We start from the raw sequence: 26,079 nt of genomic DNA, 5'->3' as shown, positions 1-26,079 counted from the left end.
AAATAGCCGATCTACAAGCTTTACTTTTCCTAGAATCTGAGTACTTCTTCCCCCACTGACCTTAAAGCCTGCTTTAGCTCCAGATTGCAGGTCAGACTCGATGTTTCCTGGATCCAGGTAGGCGATGCTCATGAGAAACCCTGGTCCAGTGAAAGCCCACAGTTTACGGAAACTAAAGATCTGAACGAAAGACACACAGAATTTAACACTTTTTAAAAATGTTTTGCTTCTAATATACAATTCCATGCTACAGTCGATATAAGTTACATTTCATAGTTAAATTATATCTTATTTTGTAAATACAATATCTGACCGACAGTCCCACATATTATTGTAAGCTATAATGTCCAAATATAGGATCTAATCCCACCTGAAGAATGCATATTATACTTTTATATCCATGTTGAGAGTGAATGACAGGCATAGACTATCATGAATCAGGCGGCAGGGTGCACTGCATCTTCTTTGAATGTTCTGTGTTTTCAATGTCATCGTTGAAACTCGTATCTTCCAAAGACTAGCACAAGTCTATCCTCTAATCCTAGCCTGGGATCCAGCCTGCTTCGCTACGCTCGGCGGACTTTTTTTTCTCTCTTCACTTATCAGTCTGGAAAGCCTCCTATCTCCAAGGGAGGCGGGACATGGCATACGGCTGGAATCGTGCCGTGGCTTCTGATTGGTCTGATTGTTGTGATTCGTCATTCGTTTGAACAACATCCAATCAGCAACGACGTTGCCTAACGTAACATATGTAGTTCCAGTGCAGTTCTGCAAAACGAGTCAATAGGGTGCTTTGCAGACTGAGAAGCGAAGAGAGAAAAAAAAGTCCGCCGAACGTAGCGAAGCAGGCTGGATCCCAGGCTACTCTAATCCCCAAGTCGCCCAAGAGTTCAAAATCCTTACCCGAGTGGATAACTAACATAATGTTTGCCAAGATAATTCTATGATCACGGATAGATTATCAAAGTGCTCACAATACTGTATATATTTTGGGTTTTTTTAACTACCCAAAATCTGACCCACTTGGACAGGGATTAAAAATGTTGAACTCTTGGACCGAAGTGACCTCAAAGGCCCTGTGGATCACGAGCTATGCCGTGTTACACTGTTGCAGATTTAACCTAAGACACATATAGTATAGTAGGCACATTATGGTTACATAAATACTATTGTAGATTTAATGTAAGACACATATACATTAACATCAAACGTGTCATTTTAGATGTTTGTGTTGGCTATTCAAAAACAGCAGATATACGATCTCACACGATTTAAAAAAAAATCTTGCAAGTGTTTGAAAATGTTGAATAATTTTGAATTACAAAAAGTTTGAGAACTACTGATTTAGAAGGCATTAGTAGAATCGGCCTCCGGTCTTAATGGGTTAATGTAAGACACATATAGTAGGCACATTATGGCTATAAGTACCTTTTCGGCATCTCCTGGAATGGGCACCTTCTCCTCAAAGTACGTGGAGAAGGGTTCATCCTCAACTACCGGCGACGCTGGGGGAGAGATAGTGCTGTACTGGGTGGTCTGGATGGCTCCTTTATCCTGGGGAGGCTCCTCTAAGAACATGAGGAAATTGGCAAAAAAAACTTTTCAGTTCAGTTCAGGTCGGTTAAATGTAATTTGTCTTGTCGTTGGATTGTACATTGTACATGGCTGTCATGTTATGAGGTGTACTTGTTATATGTGCAAGAGGACCACAATGGAAATAAGTTCTGGGCTTTATTGTGTCATATCCTCGAGAAGTTTTAACATGTGTTATGACTTTTCAAATTAACTGAACAAAACAACAAGTGACTCCACAAAAGGTCAGATCCATTTTCAGCGAGGGAGCGAGGTGTTACGAGTCGAGACGTTAAGGAGAGTAGGCCTAAAATAACAAAAGGAGATCTGCATACTATACAGTAGCCTTAAGTACAAATGCATTGGCACATTCAAACAAAAACAAGTGAGTAATTTTTTTGTTTGGACAATAGATTTGCACTTAAGGGAGCTACACTGTGCAGATCTGCTTTGTTCCTTCTACGAGTGTTGATCCTTTGATCCAGCAACCGTCTCATTTGTGGTTTGTGAATCTGCACGACTACTTTTCTCTGTTCTAATTTAAGTCAAAGACGGAAACAAAAACCCGGTTTTGAGCCACTGCAACAGCCTTATTTATGAGTGTAGGACAAGACAGAATTTAGCAAAGGTTCAGCCTCCAATATAAACGTATTAAGAATTATTTCATCTTCAAGTTACAAACGGTAACAAGTACTACTCACTTAGTCTGGAGTGTTCATTCATCTCGCCAACGTCTTTTCTACTACTGTCTCTACAATCCACTGATCTCTAACCATGACCTTAATTCCTTTATATTTCTCAATGACTCAACTTCCTATTTCTAAAAAAAAACTGAGGAGAACTGAGAGAGAGAAAAAAAACGTGATACCATTATTGTTGCAATGTCCCTGCACTATACAAATACATCTGTGTCAGATGGATCCTGTGTCTAGGTGAGACATAGACCTTTGACACGATCTAAATGTCTCAATAGAAGAGACAAAATACAACCACGCCAATTGAATAAGTTATATTGTATTTCTCTACCCTACAGATTGGACAAAATTACATTTTATTCATAAAAAAAAAGTTAAATATTGAGGCTTTAAGCAAGCATTGCTTGTAGATCTGCTATTTCCACTATTAAGAATAAATACATGAATAAAACTATTTATTTAATTACGAATTAAAATTTTACATTTTCACCAATAACGACATGCCAGAAATAGGGACACAGAGTTAATTAAAAGTGGTTAAACTAATCTAAATCTGTAAAGAAAGCACACTGCCATGTAGCCATGCAGTACAGTACCTCCATCACTGCATGACATATGGGAGAGTCAGAGGTGCAGCGCTCACATTTCTGTTATCATAAGCACTTACCTTCCAGGAGGTCTGTATCTTGCCCAGCCATCATGAGCGCAGGCTACAAGGGTCCTGGGGAAGGAGGGAGGAATATCTGCCTGCCTAAAATACGAGAAGAAAAAAAAACAGCCAGAATAAGAAAGAATATATATTTTTGTGGTGTACAGTACTTAGATCACCAAGCAGCAAGCACTGACTCTAATGCATTCTGAACTTTAGTCTAACATGACTAAGCAGCAGCATTTGTGCAAAAAGAACCGTTTCCTTTTTTTTTCAAACAATGACTCAGCAGAAGGAAAAACACGTGAAATGTCATGTCGCCATATATTCTGTCCACAAAAATGTGAAAACTCTTCAGAAAACTCTTCAGAAAACTTGACCGCCCCGGTTTCTGTGTTCCAGCTGTCCTTCCCAATCATCCCACTGTTGGTTCTGAAATGTCAAGTCATCATCGCTGTAAGTAGTACAAACCAGTGTTGATTTCGTCGACTAAAACTATGACGAAAAATGTTCGTGGACTACCTTTTTTCACTGACGAAAACTAAATAAAAACTAAGCTATGATGACTAAAACTAAGTCTATATATATTGACAATTTCGTCAACAAATAAAAGAAAGACAAAAAAATATAGGGAGTGAGTGGAGAAGAGATCCAGTAGAACTAAAAGACAAGTCGCTTGGTTGCAATCGGGTGTTGCGCTTTGAAAATAGCAGATCTACAAGCTCGCAGCGCGAAATGCGTTGTGACCTTGTAGATCGGCTACAAGCTCACAGCATGCAACCGAGTGTATAATCAGGCATTACGACGCCATCACGGCACCACCAAAATACATTTTAATTCGACAAAATGAACTGTAGATTTAGTCGACTATAATCTTATGATATTTTAGTCGACTAAAACTAGACTAACAGTAAAACATTTCAGATGACTAAAATATTACTAAAACTAAATGGAATTTGATTCAAAAGTCTATGACTAAAACCGAATCAAAATTTGCTGTCAAAATCAACACTAGTACAAACATGTGGGGCCCTATCTTGCCTTACCCCCTTATCCCTAAACCTATTAGCCATATTTTACTATTTTGAAAAACATTTAAAAATAGTTTAACTAGCCGATCTACATCGACACGTTGTGAGCTTGTAGATTGGCTATTTTAACTATTTTAAAATGTTTTTCAAAATAGTAAAAAAATGCAAAAACATTCAGGGATAAGGGGTAAGGCGGTGTGCAAGATAGGGCCCTATGTCCAAAAACGTTAATTTTCAGGAAATGGAAAAAAATAACCTGTGTTCCAAATGGATCCAATTTATATTATTTCATCGCAAGCTCTTGTTAAAACGTTTCATCGGTTAAATATTTACAAAAAACCCACAGACAGACTTAACCACTTTCAAACTGGCGTCCGTCCCTATTTTGGGAATGATATTAATCTAAAACTATCAAAACAAATAATAAGAAATAGCAAAATTGGCAGATCTACAAGTTTAAAATAGGACATTCATTCATGGGAAAAGAAAAAAACATTTAAAAAAAAAGATTAAATATGGAGATACAAGGTTTCTGCCTGACAGCCACAATATGCACCACCACAGTCCCAAGTTATCAGTTGTTTTGGAGAACAGAACACGCTCTCTGTAGAACATAAGCTCTAGGCTCTCTGGAAGCATGTGAGTGTGTAAGAAACCACATGACTCCCACGTCTGCTCTTTCCCCTGAGTCATGGCTGAATGTGCATTGTGTAAGAAAAACAAGGGTTGCGGTAAAATGTGATTTAAGTAATGCAGTACAATCTATTATTGATTTCTCAGTAATGAGTAGTAGTGTGAAATGTTAATTTAAAGCAATGATGCCATTATTACCGGCCAAAAATAAAGTCTTCTCTTGTCACCTAATCTCACCTAATGTCACCTAAAAAGACCAGGAACACGTCTGTGTAATCTTTTTAAGATTTCTTTGGTTATTCAAAAATAGCAGATCTACAAGCTCATAGCGCGGCACCGAGTGCCATCGGTATGAGCTTGTAGATCTGCTTTTTTTTTATTTTATCGTGAACATTTTTAACTCAAATCTTTGGTTCTGGGGGTCCCTGGAACAACATATTTTGAGATGGGGGACCACGGCCAAATACATATCATTTTGGGGGTGCTTGACATGAAAAAGGTTTGAGAACCACTGATATTATAGCAACATAAAGTTAGGATTTAGAAGACATTTATAGAATCCCCAGAAGCAAAGCTTTGAGTTCAAAATGAACACATTTTCACAATTAAAACAACAATTTGCAGATCTACAAGGTGCTGCGCTACGAGCTTGTATATCTGCTATTTTTGAATAGCCCAAAGTATAAAATCATGGTTATAGCAAAAAAAATCAAAAATGACACTCTAAGCGTTCCCGGATTGAATGGGTTAAGTAATTCAGTACAATCTATATTTATTTCTCAGTATGAGTGTGAAATGTTAATTTAAAGCAATGATACCATTATTACCACTCAAATAAGGTCTTTCCTTATCACCTAATCCTATTAAAAACATAGGCTGTTGGCTAGAGAGAGACTATAAAGGCTAACCAGTGGGTCTGATTTCCTTTCCACTGAAGCACATGAAGTAGAGGTTATTTGAGGTTTAAAGTAAGGGCTCTGCAAAGCTCACTTGGGTGGCTCATATTCTAGTCATACCAGGACAGGTGCCATGCTCTGTATTATTCCATAACTAAACACTGTCTTTGACATCTAAAGAATAATAAGAGAAGAAATTAAGACGATTGTATAGTATAATAATATAATTAAATATAATAATAGCATATGGTGTGTTAGCCCTATATACGTCATTGTGTGACAAATAGCAAAAATAGCTGATGTACAAGCTCACAACATGTCACGATGCGTAGCATTGTGAGCTGGTAGATCTGCTGTTTTCTCCATCTTAGAAAGCTTTTGTCAACTTTGACAATTTTCACCTATAGTTACATGGCCACAATAGAGATGCCAGGTCATTAACGAACAAAAATGAATTAAGATTAATTCAGAGAAATAAGGTGAGTGAAATGCAGTGTCAGATTTACCACGTCAAAACATTCGATTTATAATTAGGCTAATATGTTTACTGAGGTGTTTTTAAAACAGTAAAATTGGAATGGGCACAGCTGATAGACTATAGTGTAATACTGTACAATACACTAGTCATTCAAGGCCAACTTTCCCTAAAACCTTGGCCTCACTAGGGCTGTCACGATCATGACACTTTACTTGACGATTAATTGTCACACAAATCATTGCGATTAACAATTTAATTGTGGCTTTTGGCATTGAACATTGGAAAAATCAAAATTAATTTCTTTTAGGGTTTTGTAAACAAAAAAATCTAACACAAATCTAATAAAATGTAACAATGAATGTACTATGGTTAAAACAAGCCATATTTCATAAAAGTATACTTCTATTTATTCTGTACTGTATGTCTGTATAAAAAAGGTGAAATAAAGTACAAATCATTAAAAAAAAAAGTATACTTCTATTTTCCCGCAGCTAAAATTTTTTGGGAAAATTAATTTATACAGATGAAGGGAAACAATTATGACAAATGATTGTGATTATCTCAAATAATGATGTAATAATTGTGACAAACCCTTGGCCTCACAGAACACAGAGTAGACATAATCTGCGTATAACAGTTTACACAATCACCCCTCTATCTATGTCACCTCCCTAACTGACGAGTGATCACGAATGCCTCACCCATCTGTGGGGCACACACAGTACTACTAGGCCTACTGTAAACTAGCAGACAGTGCAAAACAATGCAAAAAGTTCCTCTTTTTTTAACGACAGTGGCTGGCCTCCAGAATTCATTAGAAAACTAATCAGTTAATTGATCAAGTGCATACTCACAAAGAATGAGACATGAGTTTGACTTGGTAGATGTATTTCATTCAAACAATTAACCAACATTTTTTTTTTTTTTACTAAAAAGTAACAAAACAAGAAAAGAAACAAAAAAGGAATATAGAAGAACTATATAGAACATGTGATATATCAATCGCAAACTATTCATTATCAGGGCCTGTGTGTTTTGGCAGGTATGTGTATACAGAATAAAAACAAAACAGTAAAAGTACTGTAGGTGCATAATATATAGGCTAACACTGTCAACATGTACTAGCTATTTGGCTATCTTACAAAAAAAGACACTAACTGAGATTGTCTGGGACACAGGGCAAAGGAATTCAGCTCCGAAGTGTTCACATTTGATTCCTAAAACCACAGTCTGATGTGATTTTTGTAGTGCCTATAAAACAGTGTAATAATAGTAATTACAGTCAACAGAAATCACCCATGAGCATGTGTATGTATCTCAACAGCAGCAAATCAATGTTTCTATCTTTAGTTTCTACAGTATGTTTGTCTCTATGGCATAGATGGGGATAACACTAAGCACTAAGCAGTGCAGCCAGGTACTGAATGCCAGCAGCCGCATTAAGATTCCTTTGATGTTGTTATTGGTTACCTTCATTACTTCACCAGACACATTTAGAATAGAAAAGGGGCTAATAAGCAGTGGTGGAAAAAGTACTCACATTTTTTACTTGAGTAAAAGTATCAATACCGTTATGTAGAAATACTCTGTTACAAGTAAAAGGCCTGTGTTCAAAATGTTACTAGAGTAAAAGTACCAAAAGTATGTCGCATCGCGACAACACGTCGCAGTTGTGAGCTTGTAGATCGGCTATTTTCAAATAACCTATGTATATAATAGGGCAAAAGTGGTTAATGTATGTTTTATAATATAATAATTTATATCTGCAAAGTAAATAGTAACTAAAGTTTTCAAATAATTGTAGTGGAGGAAAAGTACAATATTTTCCTCATAGATGTAGTGGAGTACAGTAGAAGTAAAAGTCTATGATCCACTTAAGTAAAAAATACCTCAAGTACAATACTTGAGTAAATGTACTTTACACCACTGCTAATAAGTAACCAGTGTCCAAATGTACTAGCATTTGGCTATCTCACAAAACCACAGACTGAGAGTAAAGGAATTCAGTTCCAACTTCAAACGCATTCACATTTGATTCCTAAAGCCAGTCTGGTGTGATTTGTGTTGTGCCTGAATACGTATACAGTATAATAATTACAGTTACAACAGAAACACCCATGAGCACATCTCAACAACAACAGCAGCAAATCAATGTTTCCATCTTTAGTTTCTATGTATAACAAATGTAAACAAAGACAAACCCCTTCCATTAGGATGGGGACTGAGAGAGGGGGAGGGATTGGCATTATAACGCTGGGTAATCAATCATCATCACTGATGTGTGGACGAAATAAAAGATCACAATATCTTTCACCATATACCTCAATATCAATTTTGTGACGATGTTGTGGGGATGAATATTGCTTTAAATATTACATATTTACACGACAAGTTTTTTTTTAAATAATTAATTATCAATAATGCCCATGTAATAACTAAGTTGGCAAAGGCAAATAATAGAACGCCTTTTATTCAAAAATAGCAGATATACAAGCTCATAGCGCGGCACCAAGTGCCGCACTATGAGCTTGTAGATCTGCTAGCCGAATAAATCTAAAGTGACACAGATGCGGACCAGGAAAAGACAACAATCGCCAAAATCCCAGACAAACAATATCAAGTCTCATATCACAATATTGTTTTAATATTGATATTATAGCCCAGCCCTACTTGTCATAATAAACCCTTCATCTGGGATGACAATGTGGGCAGTGGTGGAAGAGTAAAAGTACCAATATATGGCAATCAATGTAGTAGAACTACTCTGTTACTGTTACAAGTAAAAGTCCGGAATTCACCATTTATTTGAGTAAAAGTACTGAAGTATTGGTATCAAAATGTACTTAAAAGTACCAAAAGCAGAAAGTACTCATTCATTACGCAGAATGTCCCATTGCATAAGTTTTGAAATGTATAAAATGTATATAGGGATGAAGTGGTTAATGTGTGTTTTGTAATAATAATCAAAATCTAAAAAGTAACAAAATTGTTTGCCTCTGAGATGTAGTGGAAGTCAAAGTTACTGAAAACAGGAAATACTCACAGTGAAGTGAAGAAATACCTCAAAATTGTACCTAAGTACAGTACTTGAGTAAATCTACTTAGTTACTTTCCACCACTGATTAGAACCAAGACCACTTGTCCACACTGCAACACAACAGTAACAGCTGTCAAACTACAGTAACATTTAATAACATAACAACTCCAGCACAATCTCCACAATGCTGACAGTTCCTCTCTCAACCAGCCTAATATAAACTGCACAGCTACTCAAAACAATAATAATGAATTGCATTTGACATCATGGAATGTATGGAACGTAAGTATGTATGTACTGTATTATAAAGTGTGTGTGTTCTCCCCTTGCCATTGGCTCGACAAGAGCAAAGGTATTGCATGACATTAATCTCAACCAATAACAATAATAATAATAATAATAATAATAACAATAATAATGTCACTTTTATAAAGATAGTCAAATTCACATAACAATCCCACTGTAACTATAATTCCCATGGAATGTAAGTAAGCTATGTATGTGTATGTACTGTCTCTATTGTAAGGTTTGTGTTCTCCCTTGCCATTGACTCCAGAGGAACAAAATGTATTGCATGAACATGAATCTCAACCAATAACAATAACAATAATATCACTTTATAAAACCCATGGAATGTAAGTAGAGGCTATGGAAATATAGACAATATTATAAAGTTTGTGTTCTCCCTTGCCATTGGCTCCAGAGGAACACAATGTATTGCATAAACAACATGAATCTCAACCAATAACAAACCTAATATCGCTTTTAAAAGATAGTCAAATTCACATAAAACACATTCCCACTGTAACTAAATCCCACTTCCATTTAGACTGGACATCTTTATTCTTTATTATCACCTCTAATAATCTTGTACAGTAGCTAGCTGCTGGATGTAGCTACTAGACATTAGCTATAGCTCATAGTTCTATTATGGAGTGTTTTTGTCCTTCTTTATCCTGACATGACCAGACAGTGTTCCAGATACCTTTGATCATCACACACACGACACCTGACAGGATCTCTATCTTCTTGTGTTAATGACCCATAAACCCAGCCACCTAATAATATCTGTCAGGAGGATCAATGGCTTGAAGTGTATGTAGTTCCTATGGTTGCTGAGTTTGTTAGCTCAAGTTAGCTGCGGATGCTAATCCTGGTTAATTTCATAGTAAATAATGATGAACATCATCGTTACCTTTCTGTTGGGGTTGAGGAGGTGGAACTAGTAAAACGGCGGCCGTATTTAGATCCACTGTGTTGTGATGGTGGTGTCCTGTCCTCCAGTGAATGTTATCTCTTTAAGTTAACAAGCTGTAGCTGTCCCACACTGCTGGCTCTGTGACACTGGCCATGTCTCTGTGATGTCACCTCCTCCTGCAGGTTAGACTGAGCACACAGAGGCCCACACACCGTGTTGCCAGTGTTGGCGAGAGAAATAAGCAACGAGGGTCTATGGAAACAAGCCCAGGGGCCAGTTGCACCACCACCTCACACTAAATTCAAATTTAGCCTAGTTATAGCTTAATCCAGTCAATCTGGGAACGCATCTCTGTCATTTTAGATTTCTTTTTTTCTTTTTTTTTTCTTTTATTTAAAAATAGCAGATATACAAGCTCAAATCGTGAACATGTGTGCAAATCTTTGAATATATATATACATATTTTTTAAAATACATATATTTAAAGATTTGCACATATTTTTACATTTAAAAAAATAAATAGCAGATCTACCGCGCTATGAGCTTGTATATCTGCTATTTTTGAATAGCCAAATAAATCTAAAATGACACAGATACTTTCCCGGCTAAATGGTTTAAATGGCTTTTTTAAAGCCATATAACTAGGCTAAGTTTGAACTTAGCCTAAGGGTTCGAACGCACTGGTGCAACTGGCCCAGAGAAGAATAGGGACATCTGGGCACCTCGATGTAAAATTGTCTATTTTGTCCAAAATGTAAAAAAAAAAAAAACGTTATGTAAAGTATACATGATGTAAACATGCATGGTACATCATACTGTACCAGACTTAATTTTATTCTTCAAGTTCTTGTTTATGTACCAAAATGACTGGATATACAGGTTTTGTAGCAATTGTAGAAATATTCTAGACCTTAATTGTCGAATGTTTAAGCATGTTCTAATCATGTATTCTTTACTTTGATTTTTAAACATTTTCCAAATATTTCATTTTTTATTTTATTTTTTAAATAGTGCCAATTTAACACCAATGTGCCCACTCTTCCTTGGTGCCCACCTATCCTGTTAGGAGCGACATAAGCCCTTTAAACCATCGGGCTATTTGAAATTAAAATAGCAGATCTCCAAGCTCACAACACATCGCGATGCAACGTGCTGTGAGATTGTAGATCTGCTATTTTCAACAACAAAAATATCTTGAAGAAAATTTGAAAAATGTGGAATATTTTGTTGAACATTTTAACAACACAAATAGGGTGCAGGGGTCCGTGGACAAATAAAATACATACATTTTAGAAACACTGGTTTAAACAATGGTTTAAATTAAGAAACAAGCCCAAATAAGCAACTACACTTTAGAAGCAATCAACTTTACAGAAAAACAGGCCCAAAGTCACTTATAATAAGCGGACATGGCAACCCTACCCACACACTGTACTACCATGTGCTACTGCTCAAGCAGTCTGATTGGTCAATAGACTCCCAATGGACTCTATCATAGAGGGACTCTATCCAAGACTCACAGAGTTCAGACAGTATGTGATTTAAAGGTTATAATGACCTAAATACTAATCCGCAAATTAGTTAAATCCACCTGAGATAAAATAGCACGGTTGACATTTCGGTGTGGTCTGATGTAACCCCCCCCCCCCCACACACACACACACACACACACACACACACACTCCCCGAACATATTTTGTGCTAGGGGGCCCTCATAAGAGAAGATTTGCAACGCGTTGTAAGCTTGTAGATCTGCTATTTGAAAAAAATAAAATCTTGAAGACATTTTTATTTAAAAAAAAAAACGTTTTAACGACACAAATCTTGTATGGGGATCCCTGCCCTTTTCAGATGGGGGGATCCGTGGACAAATACATATTAATCTGGGGGTCCTTGACATGAAAATGTTTAAGAACCACTGGTTTAACAACTTTAGGAAGGAAACCCAAATAAGCAACTACACTTTTGAGTTAACATTTTCCAGAATTATTCACTTATGTTTTTTCTTCCACAATTCAAGTTTTTTCCCCCAAAATAGCAGATCTACATGCTCTCGAGTCTCAATGCATTACAGTGCGATGCATTGTGGGCTTGTAGATCAGCTATAAAGTACGGCTAAAGAGGTCAAACTGATTTTGATGCTATATTAAAACATTTCATTGAGGACCCCCCTGGAACACCCCTATGTACACTTGGGGGTCCTCCACACTTTGAGAACCACTGCCCTAAAACAACAGCTACTATCATTGTGATCTCTCTTAAAGTGGAATTCTTCTTCGTTGCTTAACCAGTGGTGTAAAGTAACTAAGTAGTAAGTGCATTTACTCAGTATTTCCAATTGTCAGTACTTTTACTTATACTCCACTACATCTCAGAGGCAAATATTATAATTTTATAACATTCTGCATAAGGGTCCTTTAAGTACATTTTGATACCACTACTTTTACTCAGACATTTTACTTTTAACACAGTATTTCTACATTGCATTATTGATACTTTCACTTATAAGTATATAATTTGAGTACTTTTTCCACCACTGGTCTACCGTATCTCTGGTTTATTACACTCGCTGGGTTTGGTTTAGTAATAACAGACGTTATAAACAAATCACCTTATATAGGGTCAAAGCAGGTCTCAGAACTATTCATTCCAGACACTAGATGGCAGCATTGCAGTTAGGTCATACTGGAATATCTTAAGTGGGGAATAGACATAAGCCTTAGCAGCTGCTAAGAATGTGGTTTTATACTAGGTATCATATTAGATCTATATCTTACAATCAAATAATAATAATTTATCAAATAATAGTCACAAACATTTAAGAACTATTTATACTTTGCCTTCATGTCAAAGTTATTAAATAAGAATGGTGGGGATGCTTTTTGCAGTTCAAAAGACACAAACCAAAGCCATGTTCCCAGTTTATTTAAAAAAAAAACTGTTATTTCCACGTTTGTTTGGAAATCAAAGAAAAACTTTAGTACAGTACCACAGGACCGTTTTTTTCCACACATAACTTCACATCAATGACAATGACAATTGAACAAATGGATACAGTGTACACTTGAGTAGATATGTCCCAAAAATAAGTCCTAGTCATCATTTGTAACACTTGTCAATTGCACTGATTTGTAATGAAAGTGTCCATCCAACTGACAACACTCATCCAAACATTGACTGGTGCGGAATTATAGTTGGTTGTGCAACGGTATCGTGCATAGAAAATAGCTGATCTACAAGCGTCACAATGGACATTGTGAGCTTGTAGCTCTGCCCATGTTCGGCACGTGATATCGTGTTCCAGAGGACAAAAAAAACTCAATAATTTAGACTAGGCATATTTTACTCAATATTTCATAATTCTGCCAAAGGCAAAATACTTTGACCTCGGAATTATTTGAAGTCATTAAAAAATAAATATTTTATATTTTACAGGAGACAGTAGTATTACATCCTTGAAACAAACGCCACAGCCTTCAATATGTGCAAACTGCAAGAGTTTAAAAAGGTAGCAAATTATATGGGCGGTCCAGAGAACAAAAATAACCGTGTGTTAAAATAGTGTTAATAATAAAGGCATGAATTTTGAATTAACAAATAGGCAGCTGTTAGTCAAAATGAATGTTTTTGGTATTGAATTGATAATCTAATCGCTCCAGTCTTCCAGCAAAACAAAAAGCGGTTTCCTTTCTTATCTAAAGAGGAAATACGAAAGCACGAGAACAAATGTATATTGGAATGAATTTGTAGAATAAATAAGATGTGAATGATTCTCATTTACAAACATTTGTCACAACTTTCCCCACAAACATTATGTGTTTTCACATGAGAAATTATCACAGTTCATGCTCAGAAACCAAGCAAAAATGCTCATGTTTAACAATAGTATCATAACGAAACGAGTAATACAGAGTGTCTTAATTTCTGTCTTGATGAGACACAGGTCCTTCAACATTAGTCTTGCGTAGCCAGACCATCAAGAGACCTCGGCCTCTGTGAAATCTAAATTCAAGATACGGGCTAGAACGTCTGCGAGAACGGCCGCTGACGCAGACACACCTTACCTACTGCTTTGAAAGCAAATATCACCGTCCCAATATGAAGGGCCGCACTTAAGTCTTTGCATTGGTTCTACAATGCAGTTTGTTTTTACATTTCAGAATTATTTCTGCCCAGTTTTAGCCCTGACATTTAAATGTAGACGTCAGAGATGTCCGCCTACCGATACGGTAGGCGGACATCTCTGATCATCTGGCTAGGCAAGACTCCTTCAACATTGTTAGGGTCAATGTAAGTCAGTCATTATGTCTCATGGCTTGCGTGCAAGTCACATGAGACAACAGACCAGGCTCAAACTGGCCAGCCTTCCTTTTTTATCAAGGTCATCCACATAACGTCTAGTGCAGCCTGGGAGGATAAGTATGTGGAGTTCTTCACATGGTGATTTGTATGAAAGGCAGTCAGTACTGATTTGACTACAGCTGAGACTCTCGTCCAAGTCCACACAGATGCACATCAAACATACACACACAAAGCAAAAGCAGAGGAATGCAGAGTTAAAACTTTGTTCCAAAAAGAATAATTATTAGAACAATGACTATGACAAACAGGATCAAAATGACCAGCATCTTTCTGTTTTTCTTCTGATACTGTTCAGCCTGCAAGGAAAAATAACAAAAACACAAAAAGGTCAAACAGTGTATTGAAATGCTCTTACTAATGTTATGGTGCATTTCCACTGTACAGCAGCTGTGGCGAAATCCGAACATTGCTGGCCCACAATAACCTAGCTGACCTGGCGGAGACCTGTGCTCCGAGGAGCACTTTTTCTAGTTTAACCTGTGTTTTTAAATTGTATGTAAAGCACTTTGAACTACATTTATGTCTGAAAGGTGCTCTATAAATAAAGATTCTTATTCTTATTGTCCAATACAACTCAATCTAACCAAGAACCACAATTAAATGTTTTGTACATCCTTATAATCTGTGAGTGCACCCGTGTACAGAGGAAAAAAACATAAAAGCATATCACACTTCAAGGATTAAAAGTTGAAAACAATATGTGACATTACCTTTTGTAACTGTTTCAACCCGTCGTCTGTTTTAACACAGGCCTGCTCCACATTGAAGTCAATTCTGTCAAGTACGGTGCCCTTAAAGGAGAACAAAGAATGTTAAACAGTGAAAGAACATACTTTGTATTAACAGTTTAGAGATTATTTGCAATATAATAGTATAAATAATAATATAATTCAAAAATATTATTATTCATAATTTTGGGGGTCCTTGACGTGAAAAGGTTTTGAGCACCACTGATATGGCAACATAAGTTTTTCAGAAAACTTCCTAAGATGTTAATGGATTAATATTACCTGTTCCACTACCATTCCAGCCAAGTCCCGAAAAACCTCATTCAGGTCTGAGATGGACGACACTATTTGACGTATCTCCCTCTCTCGCTCTTCAACCAGGACTGTGTTCTGCTCCACCATCATTAGCTGGTCATCTGTGAACCCCTAAAGCAGTAAGTGAAAGAATAATCCAAGTGTGTTAAAATAAGGTAACAATGGTAGGTTGCCACATTAGTAACATTTCAGATATCAACTCTTGGTAAACTGTCTTTTTTTTCCCAGAGAGGGCCCAGATAACTGTGCCATGATTATGAATACTAATCTTTTTCATAATGCTACTCACCCTGTCATATAGAGCTAAATCTTCATCTTCCTCCATGAGAGGTCCCGAGTCAAAAAAGTGCTTTGACCTCTCCTCACGATTCTTCATACCTGGAAAACAAACAGTAAAATGTGAAGGATATTCCACAACTAGGTGTGTGTTTACTTTAATGCATAGCACGAGGGTGAAGAACCTCCACTTCACATCGGGTGGTTGCCTCTGCTGAGTGCATTCAAATCATTTAATGCACCCATAGGAGTTGATAATTCCAATTATTATTATTAATTATTATTTATTGGTCACTTACAATCAATATTTTTGTGTCACACACTTTAGTTTACAGTCAATCACAAAGCTGTTCATTGCATTGCGATCACGGTATAAGTCAGTCAGCTCAATATTTATTTTTAGTCTTTATAAGGAATTGTTATGTTCGTAATGTATGAAGCAATTGAACAAATGGATACAGTGTACACTTGAGTAGATATGTCAAAAAATAAGTCCTAGTCATCATTTGTAACACTTGTGAATTGCACTGATTTGTAATGTAAGTGTCCATCCAACTGACAACACTCTCATCCAAACATTGACTGGTAAGCATTTTTATTTGATGGATTACATCGGTGGATCGAAAATGTGAAAAGAAATTGTCAGCTGTATCCTTAAATTCAATAGTCCTGAAGCTTCAAACAGAGCAAGCTCCTATCCGGGATCTTTCTCTATTAATACATTTATATTTTATCAATTTGGACTATGGAGTCAGGTTACATAACATTGAATGGCATATTTACCATGGTGAGACACTCGCCACTGCTATTGACATTTCTGAATGGGTCTTTGGCTATTGCAGATACATTTTTTTTTATAAGGATAAGGATAATTCCTTTTAACAGGTCGTTCATGAAAGTCCTTGCGGTCTTGTTTCCAATGAGAACCTGTGAGCAATTAGGGGTTAAGAGTCTTGCTCAGGGACAAATTTCATTTCATCGACACATATGCTGGCCTGGCCTGGAATCGAACCTGGGGCAACCAGGGCCTCTGGCTCCCTAGGCGGGCTCACTAACCACTCAGCTATGGCTAGAATATCGGCTCCAAGTAAGCAAACAGTGACAGTGGCTACAACATGGGGGGGCTGGGGGGGGGGGGGGTCGGCAAAGTCAGATACAATGTGATCATTTAGAAAAAAAGAGAGAAAGGAGCGCATCGGTTTGGCTGGACTAAAGATCCCCAACATCTTGGGTACAGCTGGGTAACAAAATGTATGCAAAATGTATGCAAAAAAAGGATGAGACCAAGGCACTCTGGTCAGTCACCCGAAGGCATTGTTGCGGCAACACGTAGGTGTATTTTGTATTCTTGCTATGCATTAGCCAGACTATTAAAGGCTTTTTAACTTTTCCACATGAGTGCCCTGGTCTCATCCTTTTTTTTTCAACGATGTGAAAATTGTTGACACTGATCAAATGTAATGTTACCGACATGGAAAAGGGAAATAGAAATACATCTCATTAAGCCCTTTATATGACCAGAAGTCTTACGTTTTAGGTAGCCGGACTGTGTATGCCTAAAATTGGTGGAAAGGTCCTGCAGGTTCTGTGCCAATGAAGACACCACGTTTCTCAGCAGCCTCTCCTCCTGTTCGGTGCAGTGGCCACAACGAGCCTGCAGACCTGTCACGGCCCGCTGACATCGATGGAACATCTACAAGATGGACATTTTTAGATCTGTAAATACTGAATAATAGCCGCCAGGAGCTTACACTATGGAGGATATAACTGCAAATGTTTCCTACTGTATGTCCTTCAGAGCTTAAAGCTATAATACAGGACTTATTTTAAGAATGAAATGTTATTTTGGCCAAACTGCATGATAGTGTATGTTAATATACAATACAACTAGCATATCGTCGCTATCGGACAGAAGACTCTTATCTCCATGTTTTAACTTTTTGTGTTTTTTGGTAAATGAATATCATACTTGATCATACTACAGCGTCACACAAAAGCATCAAAAGTAGCAGATCCACAAGCTCTAAACGCGGCGCGAAGCGACGCGTTTTGAGCTTGTAGATCTGCTACTTTTGCCATTTTTGAATTGGAATTCTGAAAAGTAAATATCTGCAGTGGTTGGAGGTGGTCTGCAGTTCAGACATGGTTGCAATTACCTCTCTACGTCAGGAGAGGGACACAAGGGACATAAAAACGTACAGGGTTGTAGCTTTAAGTTTAAGATTATTTTAATGGCTATACGGCCTCTTTTAATCACTATACCTGTGTGATCTCCTGAGTAGTGATTTCTATGGCATGTTCTTCCTCACTGCTGTCGTCCAACGTGGGACGATTCATGTGCTTGTCGTGAAGTACAGCCAGGTCCTTCATCTTCTGCCGGACCCGTGTGATTTCATATTGAATCTGAAAGACAACGCCTGTCAGTTAGGGGGTGAATGGCAACATTGTGGCAGCACATCCTACTTAAGTAACAAATACTGATGCTGCGTTCAGCCGTTCACACTGGCAGATACAAAAGATACAAAAATACAAAGCTTTAAGCTACACAGCATATTTGTGGCTTTGTATCGTTAAGTTGAAACCAGCTCAATTTTTTTGTAGCTGTTGTAGCTTTTGTAGCAGCTACAAACGTCGGATTGTATCTTCATGTCGCTGGATTCCATTGAAAATTAATGGTAGCCTGTATCTCTGTAGCTGCCAGTGTGAACGCAGCATGGTGAACAATTTGACAGCCCCACCGATGACACCGTGGGACGGTAGATTTTGGAGCTATTCACAGCCAATCTGAGACACAGAGTGCATAGATGGAAATAGTAACATTCTATTTAATTATAATGCTCACCATTAATAGTGGAATAAGGAAATAGTAAATTATTTTGGCCTAACTTTAAAATATTTAAAAGTTTAGATGTTCACTCTTCCACATAAGAATGTATAGTATAATTTTGTTTTTATCAACAGAGCCCATTTGATTCATATGGCATAGTTTGGTTTGCAAGAAAACTGGTGCTTTCAGTTTGAGAATGAATGAATATGGTTTGAAGTGCACCAAAGAATTCCACACGTTGTTGCTCTTGAATACCCCCAATATTTAGACTTCATGATGCACACTTAACTTCATGATTAGTACACACTTGCCCTGTCAGTATACACTAAACGAAGTTCTCTGAGGAAAAAATAGTTTAACAGTATACTCGATGCGACTCCGCTTCAAGTGCTGAACGTTAGACCCCCCCTAGCTCGGCGGCGCCCACTGTATACAGTCTCAGATGTTTCTCCATTTCTGGCAACAGACACAGTGGACAACGTGTGTACCATCTCAATCCATCTTGTTGTGTTTATAGTCCCTCAGAGCGAGATGATAAGAGATTTCTACAGTACCTCCTAACATCCTCAGCCAACCAAAACTGGCCATGGAACATTGCTGAAAGATTGTGCGGAAATAAAACTAAATCAAGAGCGCATTGAGTGTCTGACCAATCACACATGATGTTCGCATTGGTGTCTCTGCGCTGCTGTTTCGGCTAAGTAGAACATCTTGGAGGTGCAAGAAGTGCTTCGGCAAAGGCACTGTGTGCGTTTGTTCGTTCGCTCAACAATGATGTAATTTTGTTCTTATTGAACTACCAAACTTTGTTTCTGCGAGGAGTATGCTGCAGCCTAATAATGGTGATGATGAATATACCAGACAATTTCACTTCAGATTCTTACCTCATCCACTCCATCTACCCATTTGGGAGGCAATTTTTTGGTGACGCCAATGGCAGCTTCAGGATCCAGACTGATTCCGGACACCAGAGCCATTCTGTCATCAGCCAACTTAAAGAAGAAAAGGAAAAAAAATCTTTCACAAAACATCTTCTTCGTAGTCATTTCAGACTCATATTCATAATCACATATTATTTGTGATACTAGTTAGTTATTGTTGTTGTCACTGTACATTTGTACATACTTTAAATTCACCCTCTGAATTTACCCATACCAACTATTAGGAGCAGTGAGTGGTATTACATTTCTAAAATATCTAAAAATGTAAACAAAAATATCTGATCTACAAGCTCACTACGCACCATGGCATCGAAACGTTGTGAACTATTTTTCAACTATATATAAATCTATTTTTGCTATTTTGAAGGAATCTTTGGGAAAACAATTTTAATATTTGGAAGAATTTTGTAAATGCATTCCCAAAATAGGGATGCCAGGTTTTAAGTGGTTAATATAAGTGAAAGTTTACTGTAAAGATCTACTACAAGGAGAATGGACAGTACCTCATCAAGCTCCTGATGTGATTGGCAGACAGACACCAGTGACGTCCCATCCAGGAGAGAAGGAAGAAAGAGACATGGACACAAGAACAGACAGTGAGGCCCAGAAAATAAACAACAATCTGCTTTAAATATTATATTATAAATATTTTCACTATATTAACAATTTTAATTGTAAAAAAAGAATGCATGTATATCCCCAAGCAAGTAAGAAAATAATTAAGCCTAAGCAAACATAATTAAAATAAGCACAGGAGGAATACACAGGCAAACAGAAAGGAAATGGTGTAGGCTAAAGATGGAGAGCAAAGAGCAAAACATTATAATAATAAAAGGTTTTAAATAGTTTTAAGAAAGTGCATATTGGGGACTTATGAAATCAGATGCCTTTCTATGAAGGTTATTAATGTATTGTTGTTGATCATTTTAGCAGTCTTGTTTTGGATGAAAAGGTCACAATGACTGACAAGTGTTCCAATGGCTCACGGCAAAGTCAATACAATATCAGGTTCAGTAAATAGAACATGCATTTTTGTCATGAATTACAAGCCATCTAAGTATAATTGTTTTTTCTATGTAAAACTAAATTGCAATCAATTTAATTGTCAAAACTAAAATCAGCAATTAAAGGCAAACATAAAAAGCAGTACGTTTCTTTTCTCACATGTATGCAGAATTGTGACAGATAACATGGAAATTGTGTTTCTTTTACTAGAGCCAGAACGAAAGCTTGTAGGCCGTTTTCTTTTTAATTGTAAACGACTTTTGAAACATTTCCCCTCTATAATGACAAGCCCAAAATAGGTACCCAGGTATAAATTGGTAAATAATTAAGACACCTCGGCTTGCAAAATTGCAGATACTGATATTGTCAAGAAAGTAAAATAATGGCCACCAGTCTGGCTTTTTTTTTCTTAGTTTAAAATATTTTTGGGGCCTTTTCTGCCTTTATTGATAGGATCAGTAGACTGACAGGAAATGGGGAGAGAGATATGGGGGTGACACGCAACAAGAGTTGTCTGGATCGGTAGTCGAACCCGCGACATGCTTGTCAGGCTGAATTAACAGCCCAGGTGCCCTGTTTGGCTCTATTTTTAACCTTAATCCGACTGTCCTCCACCCCTAATGAAGTTGCCATATAAAACGTAAAGAGTACAGCAAACATTATCAGCAGCTCACAAACTCATCAGTGAAGACAATAAGCTGTATTATATCATGTGGATGCCTGGAGGAAAATCACTGACAAGGGTCCTCCGAGGACATGCCCAAATGTTGTTCAAGCGACTGAAAATTATAAAATATAAATATTTTAAAAAGTATTTGAATGTTAATCTTCTTTCTCACAAATCTACAAAAGGATATTATTACAGTGAAAGGAGACAGTGCATGGCATACAATGTAGTGAATGTACTCACAGTATAATCTTTTGTATCAATCAACGCCCATTTGACCCATATATACAATGCATTATTAACCTTGTCATAGACCAGGGGTCTTCAACAGGGGTTTTTTACATGAACCACTTGAACCCTAACATCCCTATTCTGAGGAGAACGTTAGCCGAAAATAGCAGATCTACAAGCTCACAGCGCCTCGCACAAGAGGTTTGGTGTAGAGGGAAAAAAAGAGCAAACCACATCCAACATACACTGATGACGGTGCTGTCAAACAAGTCTATGAAGCCATCTATTAAATCTATGTAAAAGTTTAATATGAAACGCAATTTTATACAGTATGTAGTGGGGGGTCCCTGCGTCATCTCTCTCAGCTAAGGGGTCCTTGGCCTGAAAAACGTTGAAGACCCCTGGTACACAGTTTTGGTTTGTAGCATAGTGAGTGTTCTGACATCCAGTAAGCTATTAGGCAAATTATATATGGGGGGAAACTAATCTGTCATTCAAAGTAAAAGTCTTGGAGAAGCGGAGTTGGCTCAGAAGGGTTCCGTGCAAAGATTGAAGTACAAAGGGTTGTACATTAAGACTGTAAAAAAATATTGCTTGGTTGGTTTTGGTTAATAAATAATAAACACCTGGCAAGTGTATCAAATTACAACTCTTCTTATGTAATGGGAGAAAACAGAAATCAGAGGAGCGAGGAGAGGAAGGGTGTTAGGGAAGAAACCGGGGAAGTACTTTGTGTTGGCAGGTCGGCTGGGAATTACTATTAATTTGTTAATATGTTAATCAATTCGTTTTATGTAGATGTATAACCACTGAGGCACCTGACGGCCAAACAACATGAACATTGGGCCGGCCCGGCAACATTCATGTTCCTTTTTCCAAAGGAAGATGATGGAGCAGTTATGCTATATGTGGATGAAATGGTACCAAAGTGGTAGTTTGTTGGAAATAATGGTGACAGCAGTGTGCAGCAAACATGGAAGAATAGAAGATCTTCAGTATTTTTCTGTATATACAGTCATTTCACTGACGACCCCATCTACCATTGAGTAATCTTGAAAATAAATTAGTTTAGACAGTAAATAATCACACTGTATTTTTTTCTTTTGACTGGCACTAGTGAACAACCTCGTACATCAAAACTGTGGTGGGTCTACCAACTACATTTCAGCTGGACTCTGGGCAAGGGCGAAGGAAGCATGCTCCTCCTATCTCACAGTTATTTCATATTATTTTTACTTAAAAAAAATGTTTGGTTAAGGTTGATTAATTATCAAATGAATAGATCAGAGAAACTGATCCGTTACTGATATTCTTGGTGATTCATCATCACCCTCTTGCTCTCACAGTAAAAACCTGTCCTCATTCCCAACACACTCACGTAGTCACAGCTTAATCAATCCGTGGCCCTTGGGGTAAAGTATAGTAAAGTAACTGATGGATAACATAAATTAACATGCCACACCACACCAACACTCCATTAATACTAATCAGGGTTTCTAGCACACACACATCTACCTAGTTAAAGGAGCACGTCACCCATTTTCACCGTACCGTACCAATGATAAGATGGCAGCATCCATTTCTGTCTATTGTTGGTTAGCTGTGGACAATTCAGAAACCTGCCTACCAATGACATCATCAATGGGGATTTCAAGCTACCCTTCTCTTCCTCAAGTCAGCATGCTGAAATATAAGTTATTGTTCTTGCATCAAGAAAAAACTTCAGTTTAAAATCTTCTGCCTATAAGTGCCTACCGATGGTGTCACTGATAAGCAGGTTTCTGAACTGTCCACAGCCCTCCTCTCTGAGACACAGAGTGAGTAGACAGATATGGTGCCATCTTATAATGAGCTAGCCCTGATACAAGACTGTCATATATTATTATGACCGATGACCGTCTTATGATCAAGGCTAATAAAATGAGCATGAGCGAGGAGTGGACTAGCCTTGGATCATAGATGTGTTTTATCGATTATGACATTTGCATATCTGATACGAAGGTGAAAGTCAGACTTGATCAAATACATATGATAGTCTTGATCGAAAGCTAGAGCGAGGACCAATTATATCAAGATAGGTGAAGTGGTCCTTTATTTAAGTGACTGGCTAGTGGCTACTATTATCAAAGTAAAGTAACTAAATGGGTAACGTAATGTAACATAAAGTAACATGCCACACAGCAACTACACAGCAACCAACAAGTCCATTCCAATTAATGGACGTGTATTTTATTATTAACACTAAGGGGGGGTTTCTAACGGATACAGTAAAGGTGGGCACTAAGGACATCTGGGCACTTCGATTTAAAATTGGCTATTTTGTCCAAAATGTTTGTTTTTTTAAACATTTATAAAAATGGTCTTAAGTAATGTAAAGTATACATGATGTGAACATGCACTGCACAATTGCAATTGAAGGATACATGTATCCTTCAAGCCATGGTTCACATGACGCTTAATGACAGTCATGTTTCAGGGCTAGTATCCTTCAACTTCTTGTTTATGCCCCAAAATGACTGGATATACAGTTTGTGTAGCAATAGTAGAAATATTAAACCTTAATTGTCAAATGTTTAAGCATGTTCTAATCATGCACACTTTACTTAAAAACATTTTCCAGATCGTCACCTTGCTAAACTAATGCCTACGTCATTTTTTGAGGAAAATTATATTTTTGCCTAAGTCAACTCCTCATGACACTGGCCACCTCTGGTAAAATATATAAAATATATATATAAATAACTCCCTAGTGTGACTTAGGCCAAAAAAAGTCAGATTTTTATCCTATTTAAACCTATTTAAATCTCGTATGTTACATAACTGACAGACAGTGTTATTTCTATTTAAATAGTCATAATTTGTTATAAACATTTTGGGTGAAATGATTAAGAAATATCATATGGTTTTGTTTTGGATCAGTTTCTTTTATTTTTCCTGAAAAACTTTTAAAAAATGACTTAGGCCATTAGTTTAGCAAGGCGACGAAATATTATATGTTATAACATTTTGGAAAAAATAGTTAATCTAACACCAAGGTGCCCAGTGCCCACTCTTCCTTGGTGCCCACTGCCCAGCTATCCTGTTACCTTTCTAGCACACACACACACCTATCTAGCTAAGTGACTGGCTAATAGCAGTAACACTGTCAAAAAACACACACAAAAGATGATCAAAACTTGTCAGACAACTCACCACATTGCTACGTGTACTCAGAGTGCGGCGGGGCTCATATGTACTCACTTGCTCGGCCAATATCTGCCGGTTTTGGATGGCATTGTTCCGCATTAACAAGAAGGCGTCGGTCAGACGCCTGGTTGCCATGATTAGCTATAGCTCTATAAGCCTCTAAAACAATAATGTGTTCGGGTTAACGTTAATAGCGACTATTTGGGGTAATTTATCGGTAAACAAACGACGCAAAAACCGCGTCGTTTTGTTGTGTCTCTGTCTGGATGGATGACAAGTCAACAACACAGTGCTAGTTAGCAGCTTTAAGCTAAGCTAATAAGAGATGCCAGGTATGAACTAGTATCACGCGAACTACGCCACTGTGTGAATTGTAAACGTTTGTAATAATTCCGTACCCGTTATGTAGCCCTAACTGATGTTAATGGGTACGAAATGTAAACACACATGACCGACAGCGGGGTTTATTTAGGGGTTTTAATCTTAATTCTAATGGAAGCGAAGCGGCGTCAGATTGCAAGTGCCAACGTTTTATCTTCTATCTGCGGTCAGCTTACGCGGAAGCAGTGTTGCCAGATTGTGTGAGACAAATACGCAAAACAAGACCAAAAGAAGCAACTAGGGCACTAGGCCATTAATGATTGATTTAATACTTTATTAACAGTTTGCAAAGACACAGGGAAGGACAGTTCAATACAGTACAATGCAATACATGTTAAGAGGAGTTTAAACCCAAGAAAGCACTATGGCGTGTTTCCATTGGGTGTGTGTGTGTGTGTGTGTGTGTGTGTGTGTGTGTGTGTGTGTGCGTGTGCGTGTGCGTGTGCGTGTGCGTGTGTGTGTGTGTGTGTGTGTGTGTGTGTGTGTGTGTGTGTGTGTGTGTGTGTGTGTGTGTGTGTGTGTGTGTTATTGTACTAAATTCATCTAAACATTTAATGACAATGCAAAAACATCATATAATAAAATAGAAATATGTACAGTAAACATCATATCAAGTACTTTAAACCTGAAAATATTAATAAAACAATAGTACAACATAATAAAAACATAATAAACATAATAATATAATTAAACATTGAAAATAGCCAATCTATAAGCTTGTAGCTCTGCTATTTTTAAAACAAATCTTGAAATAAAATGTGAAATATTTGGAATGTTTTTGAAGCATTCTAACAACACAAATCTGGTACGGGGCTCGATCCTTGGCACAAAACATTTTCAGATGGGGGCAGGGGGACAAATGTATTAATTTGGGGGTCCATGACATGAAAATGTTTGAGACCACTGGTTTAAACAACATTAGCATACAAGCCCAAATAAGTAACTAGACTTTAAAAACAAGTCCAAAAAAA

The 26,079-nt window shown here is 37.3% G+C and overlaps 2 protein-coding genes across 3 annotated transcripts in view; both read right to left on the bottom strand.

Annotated features, from left to right (window-relative positions):
- The window catches only part of LOC311049284 (natural resistance-associated macrophage protein 2-like), a 29,817-nt gene extending 19,473 nt beyond the window's left edge, over positions 1 to 10,344 (bottom strand). Inside the window, exons 1-4 of the mRNA XM_084062815.1 lie at positions 10,187 to 10,344; positions 2,935 to 3,018; positions 1,429 to 1,568; positions 61 to 180 (exon numbers count right to left, since the gene is read on the bottom strand). Of these exons, the coding sequence (XP_083918941.1) occupies positions 61 to 180; positions 1,429 to 1,568; positions 2,935 to 2,968 (294 nt within the window). The 5' untranslated portion in view covers positions 2,969 to 3,018; positions 10,187 to 10,344. The remainder of the gene's footprint in view (positions 1 to 60; positions 181 to 1,428; positions 1,569 to 2,934; positions 3,019 to 10,186) is intronic.
- A 2,754-nt stretch (positions 10,345 to 13,098) lies between these two features.
- On the bottom strand, positions 13,099 to 25,253 carry stx16 (syntaxin 16). Of its 2 annotated transcripts, XM_084062830.1 has the most exons (9): positions 24,698 to 25,253; positions 20,142 to 20,153; positions 19,582 to 19,689; positions 18,133 to 18,273; positions 17,401 to 17,563; positions 15,884 to 15,972; positions 15,562 to 15,705; positions 15,262 to 15,342; positions 13,099 to 14,847 (listed from the first exon to the last, which is right to left on the bottom strand). In XM_084062830.1, the coding sequence occupies exons 1-9, from the start codon at positions 24,860 to 24,862 to the stop codon at positions 14,746 to 14,748; spliced, it is 1,005 nt and encodes a 334-aa protein (XP_083918956.1). In that variant the 5' UTR covers positions 24,863 to 25,253; the 3' UTR covers positions 13,099 to 14,745. The 2 variants fall into 2 exon arrangements, with proteins under 2 accessions (XP_083918956.1, XP_083918955.1); XM_084062829.1 differs by lacking the exon at positions 24,698 to 25,253 and having other exon boundaries at positions 20,142 to 21,599.
- Between the last annotated feature and the right edge of the window lie 826 nt (positions 25,254 to 26,079).

The sequence above is a fragment of the Gymnoscopelus microlampas genome (assembly GCF_963454915.1).
Source record: "Gymnoscopelus microlampas genome assembly, chromosome: 7".
In the NCBI taxonomy this organism is placed as follows: domain Eukaryota; kingdom Metazoa; phylum Chordata; class Actinopteri; order Myctophiformes; family Myctophidae; genus Gymnoscopelus; species Gymnoscopelus microlampas.
This window is presented reverse-complemented; position numbering and strand designations above follow the sequence as displayed.

Bases quoted from the DNA above. Each gene is read 5' to 3' on its own strand.
- stx16 (XM_084062830.1), bottom strand. From the start codon at position 24,862: ATGGCAACCAGGCGTCTGACCGACGCCTTCTTGTTAATGCGGAACAAT. The intron at 17,564-18,132 runs GTATAGTGATTA...TCCATCTTGTAG, and splicing joins CTACTCAGGAGATCACACAG to ATGTTCCATCGATGTCAGCG. The intron at 15,973-17,400 runs GTAAGACTTCTG...TTTGTTTTCCAG, and splicing joins ACAGTCCGGCTACCTAAAAC to GTATGAAGAATCGTGAGGAG.